Raw genomic sequence first — 8416 nt, 5'->3', positions numbered from 1 at the left:
AGGAGTTATTTAAAAAGACATCTCATTTGAAAGATCTGTAATTTCAGTTTTGGGGGACTGAATGGGGTAAAAACAGCATGAGGAAACAAAAAACACACATTAACACCATTTCTTTTGGTTTGTTCCTTTTCACTATAAGTTTTGAAGTTATAAAGCATAAAAATAAAGGAGGAATTGAACAAACAGAAATCTATTAAGTGTCTAAAATTATTCCAGAATAATAAATCAGCTGTAATTCAAAATATATTACATGTTTCCTTAGGGGGTCCAAAGAGTCTAATGATTTAATTTACCACTCAGATAACCTAGTTTAAATAGAAAGTGACCTTTTAAGATTATTTGAAATCTACCATCTTTCTAATCATGTGATATATTTTGAGAAACAACAATTAAAAATATTGTTAGTAAATAATAGGTAATTTTTAGAGAAACACATTAAGAAATTTTGTTTTCTTAAGCAATAGTCATGGGAGAAAAATTCTACATACCCTTCTATAGATACTTTGTGGTGAAACAGTAGAATCTGAATATGATTTTGTTGGTTTCATTTGAACCCTCGCTAGTTTGGCATCAAACTGAATCAATTAAAAAAAAGATATTGACAACATTCTAGTTAAAAAATTAGATTTCTTCCATAAATATAAGTATAATCTATTATATCCTTTGACATATAACTTGTAATTTAAATGTACTCTCTGTATAACAGATGATAGAAAACTGTTAAGAAACAATTTTTAGGAAAGTGCAAAGTATACCCAAACTAGATTAACTCTGATTTGATTATTTAACCTATTAATTTACTGAAACACTATTAGACTAAATTATAGTATCAAAGGTTCTGAGTACTTCTAAGTGCTATACTGAGCAAGAAGAGAGAGAGAGGTTTATTTTTCACTCTAATTCTGTATGTCACAGATTCCATTAACTATTATAAATATTTTTGAGATTCTGACATCTAATTTAAATTACCTGGGGAAACTTTTTAAAAATATCAAATGCCTGTGCAACTAAGAGATTCAGAAGTAAGGCTGGGAAACACCTTTTTCTCAAGAAATTAGGAGATTCAATTTTGAAGCCAGGATTAAGAATTTAGTTCAAATTAAAGATAGCTAAAAATACTTTCACATTACTATGAGTGTACTATTGTAAAAAAAATGCAGTGTAAACAATAGTCACGGGAGAGAAAAACTGGATATGACAGTGTGAAAATTCTCGCCTGCCATGCAGGAGACCCGGGTTTGATTCCTGGCCCGTGCATTTCCCCCTCAACATCAACAACAACAACAACAACAAAAATCAACAAATGGTGCCATAACAATGGAATAGTCACATGGAAAAAGAATGAAATTTGACCCCTACCATACAGCATATAAAATAAATAAACAAAAATAACCTTAAGCCATTCTCATAAGACCAATATTTGGCAAAACCTTCCATTATAATTCTTTCCTTCAGATTAACAACAGTGTACCCTCCCTGAGGACTAAGAATACATTCTTTTTCTTTTTGCATGGGCAGGCTCCAGGAATTGAAGCCAGGTTTCCAGCATGGCAGGTGAAAATTCTGCCTGCTGAGCCACTGTGGCCCGCCCAAGAATAAATTATTTATGTGATTCTATGTTGACTTGAGAGAGAAATGGATAGTTATAATTAGGATAAATAACAGAAGAGGGAAAAGTTATGTAAACCAATAAAATAACAAATTTGGGTTAGACTAGGGTCAGGGCACAGGTCGCGAACAAAATTCAAATTCTCAACCAGTTAATTAGAAGTGATGGTAAATAGACAACATGGTCTATTGTCTCTCATTTGGCCACTGAAGCTTCTCTCTGGTCAGTGGATACACTTGGCCAGAAGGTAGCAGCAGCAGCAAAGAGCCTCTAAAATCAACATTGGTCTTTCTGCTCAATGATTACACAGTCTTCAATATGGTACCCTACCAAGCAGCTCAGGGGAACCAAAGCTTCAGGAAAATGAAAAGTTAGTTATCTTAACTAAGACCTGTGAATTCTCACAACAAAGTAAAGTGGGAGTGGAAGGGAAACAATTTGAAAAATGATGGAAATGGAGATGGTAGAATCTAGAAAAAAAATTAAAGGACAATTATTTTGTTAAAATATGTGAGGTTCTGACATCTGGTAAAACAACCTACTGAAAAGGTTTTAGAAAAAAAAATGAAACCTTAGCTTTTGAGATGTATGTACTATTTTAACTCCAATGGTTCAGTTTCAGGCAAAAAGAGGGGGAAAGGTATTTTGTTAAAATATCTGAGATTCTGACATCTGGTAAAACAACCTACTGAAAAGGCTTGAGAAAAAAAGAATGAAACCTTAGCTTTGAGATCTACATACTATTTTTACTCCTATGGTTTTAGGCAAAATGAGGGGGGAAGGAGGGAAGAGAGAGGAAAAAATAAACCTATCAGGAAATACCAGGATTTTCAAACCAACTCAAGACAATTACTAGCATTTCTCAAAAATGGTAGATTGTAAACACTTTTCTTCTCATATCATGTCTATGACAGTTTTTGGCTGCTTATGAAAAGATCCCCCACCACAATATCTTGCAAAACCTCTGCTAACACCTAGCTCCAACAAAGTTCTTCTTTCCTGCTGCTTTCTATATTTTCTTAATATCTTTATTGTGTAGACTGACCTAGCCTCTCCCCAACAAAGAATAATCCTCTTTTGGAAGAGAGAAAAGGAGTAAAATTGAGCTGGCAATGACAGAATTATCTGTAAAGGTGTTAGATAAGAGGGAAGGTTTTAAACACTACTACATCATTAGTTCATTCAGTCATAGCTATTATTAATAATAGGTCTTTACATATATACTATTGCTTGTGATTTCTTTCTAAGGTTTTAAAATGAAATATCTGCCTTGCTTCACATAGTTAAGGATTAAGTGTAAAATGTTACTCTTAATGAATTTTTTCTGGCCAATTGTGAATATTTACCTAGGAAAATTGGATGTAAGAATTAGTCTTCAGTGTATGTACTTATAGGATGCCATTTGCTGTTATTTACCAAGAAACTGATGAAATAATAGTCTTCTTGATGAAATAGATTTGAAAGTTACCAAGCATGAAGATAGATTTCTACAGAGAATGAGTTTTTGTCACAATGATCCATGTAACAAAATATTTTAACAGAAAAATCTGACATTTTACTAAAGCAAGGTAGAGTCTTTCATTTGTAGTATATCAATAGATAGTGCTATCCATTCTTTTACTTAGACCCATTTATTTTTCCTACTTCTTTTTTTTAAGCTTTTTTAATTGTACAGTATAACATATATACAAAGCAAAGAAATAAAAAAGCAATAGTTTTCAAAGCACTCTTCAACAAGTTGTTACAGGAAAGATCCCAGAGTTTGTCATGGGCTACCATACGATCCTCTCATGTTTTGCATTCTAGCTGCTCCACGATATAGGAGGCTACAGGGCTTAAATATTTTTTATCAACACAATAGATTTCTTTTCCTTTTTTTTTTGTGAAAAATAACATATGTACACAAAAAAGTCATAAATTTCAAACCATCGCATCACAATTAGTTGTAGAACATATTTCAGAGTTTGACCTGGTTTACATTTTCACAATTTTAGGTTTTTACTTCTAGCTGCTCTAAAATACTAGAGACTAAAAGAGGTATCAATGTAATGATTCAGTATTCATACTCATTTGTTAAATCCTATCTTCTCTGTATAACTCCACTATCACCTTTGATCTTTCCATCCCTCTCTTTAGGGGTGTTTGGGCTATGTCAATTCTAAATTTTTCATATTGGAAGGGTCTGTCACTAACATGGGGTCAGGAGGTGGAACTATCTGATGTTCTGGAGAGGCTGGGCTAGGTTTCAGGACTTATCTGGACCAGGGACCCATCTGGAGGTTGTAGGTTTCTGGAAAGTTACTCTAGCACCTGGAATCTTTGTGGAATCTTACATATTGCCCTAGGTGTTCTTTAGGATTGGCTGGAATGGTTTTGGTTGGGGATTGGCAAGTTATGATAGGTTAGCAATGTCTAACTGAAGCTTAAGAGCAACCTCCAGAGTAGCCTCTCGACTCTATCTGAATACTCTCTGCCATTGAAACTTTTAAAATAACATCTCTTTCCCCCTATTTGGTAAGGATGGAATTGTTGATCCCACGGTGCCAGGTTTGGATTCATTCCTGGGAGTCATCTCCCACGTCGCTAGGGAGACTTTCACCCCTGGATGTCATGCTCCATGTAGTGGGGAGGGCAATGATTTCACTTGCAGAGTTGGGCTTAGAGAGATTGAGGCCACATCTGAGCAGCAAAAGAGGTCCTCCAGAAGTAACTCTTAGGCATGCCTATGGGTAGTCTAAGCTTCTCCGTTACCTAAATAAGCATCACAGGGGTAAGCCTCCTAATTAAGGGCATGGCTTATTGATTTGGGTATTTTTTCCTACTTCATTTTATCATTTTATAGACACATATGTTGTTGCAGTTATAGAAGACTTGTTTTGGAACTGAAGGAAAGTGGCACTTTCCTCTTTCTCCCATGACTTATAGCCAAACAGATCACTTTCTAATCACATAGATTAGAGGATTTTCAGAGGTCAAAGCCCTTTGGCTTAGTTGAAATCAACAGCCACTCAATTAGTAGACTCATCCCCACTCTGAAGCATGGCACCATTTGTGTTGGCCCATCTCTGTTTGATAGGAAGAGTACCTAAACCAGATGCTAAAATCCAGGACAAGAACTGAAGGCATACAATCTTTATCTGGACCATGAGTGTGCTGTGGTGTGGTGCACTTTGTGCATTTGCTTTTAAGAACAAACACTCCTCCCTTCCCTCACAGAGGTGTCCTTTCCATAATTACGTGCCACAGTACTTCCTGGTTTTGCTATTTAGTCTTTATTCTTATTCCTTCATTTTATGGTCACCTCTTTAGACTTAGTGACTGGTGTAACCAGTAGCCACATATGGCTAATGAACACTGGAAATGTTGATTTTAGAGGTGGTGGTGGTTTGGAATTATAGGTATCCCAGAAAATTATATTCTTAAAACTAATCTATTCCTGTGGGTATAAACCTACTGTTAAGTAGACCTTTTGATGAGGTTACTTCAGTTAAGACATGGCACTGGTTAGGTCTTAGTCCTCTTACTGGAGGCTTTTATAAGACAATGAAATTCAGACAAAGAGAGAGAAAGTCATGGAAGCAAGAAGCTGGAAGCAATGAAACCTGGAAGAGAAAGAAGAGACCAACAGATGCCACCATATACCTTGCCATGTGGCAGAAGAACCAAAGATTTCCAGTAATCAGCCTTCAGGAATAAAACATCACCTTGATGATGCCTTGATTGGGACATTCTCATGGTGTGAAACTGTAAGCTAATAAATTCCCAGTGTTTAAAGTCAACCCATTTCTTGGTATCTACTTTGAGCAGCCTAGAAAATTAAAACATAGGCTGAGTAATATTCCATTGCATTTGTATGCTTCATTTAAAATACTGATTACATTGTCAAATTAATGTTCAAAATAAAGTTGGTTAAATAAAATATACTATTAAAATTATTTCACTTGCTTCTTCTTACTTAAAAAATGTGGCTACTCAAATATAAATTACATATTTGACTTGGTTATGTTTCTATTAAACAGAGCTTCTGTATATCCTGATGTATGTTTTATACTGACTTCACTTATGCCTTTGCCTGTTTAAAAAAAAAATTCAACTTAAAATAAATATAAGCCCAACATAATACCTCACACCCAACAGATACTTTTCTAAAAAGTGCTGGCTCTTTTCCGTTCTCTTTATGGCCTAATTTTTCTCTCCAGGCATAGATCTAGGCTCCAGATTTCCAGATCTAGGCACCAAACCAACTGCTTTCTGCTTTACTTGACCTGATGCCTTAGAGAGGATCTCTTGTTCATACCATGCTGCTTGTTACAGCCTGTGGCCTTGGCTTCAGAACCTGCTCTTTCTTGGCTGCCATATCTCTTCATGTTTAAGACTTGATATCATAGGAATTCTACATTGAATAGTGGTCTATAAAGATATCATTGCCACCCCCTAACTCTCCAGTTCCTTTACCCTGCCTATCTCAGCTTCTTCAGGTGACTCCATTGATGACTTTCATTTGATTTCTCTGGTTCAACCCAGCGCCTGAACAGATGTGGCAAGTATTTAAACAACTTTGACCACATCTCCTGCCTTCCAAGCTGGCTATTTTCTGCTAGCCCATGCCCAATTTCCAGGCTGGCCTGCCCTGGTTGAGAAAGGGGTGTTTTCATTCTAGGTCCTATTTCCTATAGCCGTAACTTCATCTGCCCTTAATGTTAGACAGAATTTTCCTATACAGCATCATCATGCTCACAGAAAGATATGCATGGGTTTTGGAATCAGAAGAATCTCAGTTCTCACTTATCAGCAATAAGGCTTCAGGAAGGTTTTTTAATGCCTCTAAATATTAAGTACTCAATTATAAAATGGGAACACTAGTATTTATCTCATGGGCAAATTATGAAGATCAAGTGACATATATAAAGTGCTCAGCAAAGCCTTCAGCACTCATTAAGTGCTCAAATAGAATTACTAGCACAAGAATAGGAGGAACAACTTTTTTTTTCTGTGGAAATTCTCCCCCTCCCACATTGTAGATAATTCTTTCTTATACCTTTCAGGATCAAAGAAATGTCTATTTGGTGGCAATGAGTATACAATCTCTCAAAAAACAGAATGACTGCCACAGGGTGCTCCCCTCCTAAACTGTCCACATAACAAAGTTGCTTAAGCCAAGGACAAAAGTCAAGAAAGTAAGCAGTCTTCCTAGAGGGAGAAGATTGTAACCTTGGATGTAAAAACAGCATTGATTATATCTTAGTCTTAAACACTAATCTTGGCAAACATCAAGGTTTAGACTCCTTTAATGATCATACTAGAGACCCGATGTTCTCCCACTATACTGAATGTCTTTGCTAGAAAATCATGTGTTACTCCTTGTACTCCTCCATTCCTTGAGGAGCACTAAATATCCAGATGACTACCACTAGAGAACTTCTCCCGTTCCTAAGTCCCAATAAACCTATGTCTGCTTCTGTGCCTGGTGTGGTTTTCGGTTTCACAGCAGCCCCAGTCCATGCTCTGCATATATTCAGTCTGGGCCAGAACAGAGAATCATACGTAATTTTCTATAAACATTTTACTTATTACTGCTGAATTTCTTTCATTATTTGGTTTATTGATAAACTCTAATTTATATAGTTAATATACATATTTATTAACACTGTGAATTTTATGCTATATTGTTATGGCAGATCTTCTGGTAAAACCCCAAATGAGGTATGAAACTCCTTGTATATAAAGATTTTTCCTTTTTAAAGTCTAGATGAGACCAATGGATTATGACTTTTTTTTGTAAATAAGTTAGCTCAAGGTAGAAGTACCTCAAAATGAAATGCTCTTATTTAGAGTCCCTTTAATTTTTTTTTTTTAGGAATCCTGTTTGCCTGCCTTTTTGAAACGCATATTTTCACAAACTTATTAGGGAGAAATTTGTCTCTTTTTATCCCAAATAAGCAAGGAGAAATTCTAGTTGGTTCACCAAGGGTCTACAGTTTCTGCTCAAGAGAGAGCAATATTAAGCATTACAAACACTTTCTCCACTGCTGCCATGGTAGTTCTAGTAGGCCTGTGAAAACTTGGCTGTAAAGTGCAGATAATCCCTTAATTATCTGGTTTACAGAAAACAATACCCTCTCTGGGAATCTTGTCCTTTTAATTGACTGTAGAGTCCCACCTTCAGGCCAAATGTTGAAAGGCAGTGTAGTTAACAGTTATACAGTGTTTTAGCATTGCATTTGATGGGAAATAAGCCTGTGTGAAATCTTCTCACTGAAATTAATCTCACTGTAATGAAACATAATCAAAGTACAGTCTACATTACAGGGATGCATTTTCAAGTTTATCAGATCCTTAAACACCAACCTCTATCTGTAGTTTGATTATTTCACTTTGCTTTTCCTTTTCTTGAGTTCTTAATTTTACATTTAATTCTGCAATTTCCATCTCCTTTTTCTCTATTAGCTCTTTGTGCTTTTCCTCATGTAATTCAACTGAATAAAATGAAAATAAAATTCATTCATTTTAGCACTTCAAAAACCTTATAAGCTTACATTTCTTTAATATTTTAAAAATCTACAAAATTAAATTTTATTAGGAAAAGTATTTTAGAAACTGTGTGCAGGGTAAGTTTTAGATAAATTTGACAAGACCTTGAAAAATTCTTGAAACACAAAAGTTATTCATCAAATGCTTTTGAATGAATAAACTAATTTGTATTCTTAAAAATAAATGGCCTAGAGAATAAGAGATTTAGTGACTGAAAAGGGACACAGAGCCTGGTTTCCTAGGTACAGAGGGCCTCAAATTACTGAATGACTTTGT

At 35.4% G+C, this 8416-nt stretch overlaps 1 protein-coding gene across 1 annotated transcript in view; it reads right to left on the bottom strand.

The window, feature by feature from the left end:
• The window catches only part of CCDC152 (coiled-coil domain containing 152), a 63521-nt gene that overhangs the window by 1751 nt on the left and 53354 nt on the right, over nt 1–8416 (bottom strand). The window contains exons 7-8 of the mRNA XM_077117084.1: nt 7958–8085; nt 489–575 (exon numbers count right to left, since the gene is read on the bottom strand). Coding sequence (XP_076973199.1) covers nt 489–575; nt 7958–8085 — 215 coding nt within the window. The remainder of the gene's footprint in view (nt 1–488; nt 576–7957; nt 8086–8416) is intronic.

The sequence above is a fragment of the Tamandua tetradactyla genome, chromosome 9 (assembly GCF_023851605.1).
Source record: "Tamandua tetradactyla isolate mTamTet1 chromosome 9, mTamTet1.pri, whole genome shotgun sequence".
NCBI lineage: Eukaryota > Metazoa > Chordata > Mammalia > Pilosa > Myrmecophagidae > Tamandua > Tamandua tetradactyla.
The sequence above is the reverse complement of the archived record's forward strand: the minus strand, read 5'-3'. Positions and strand labels throughout refer to the sequence as shown.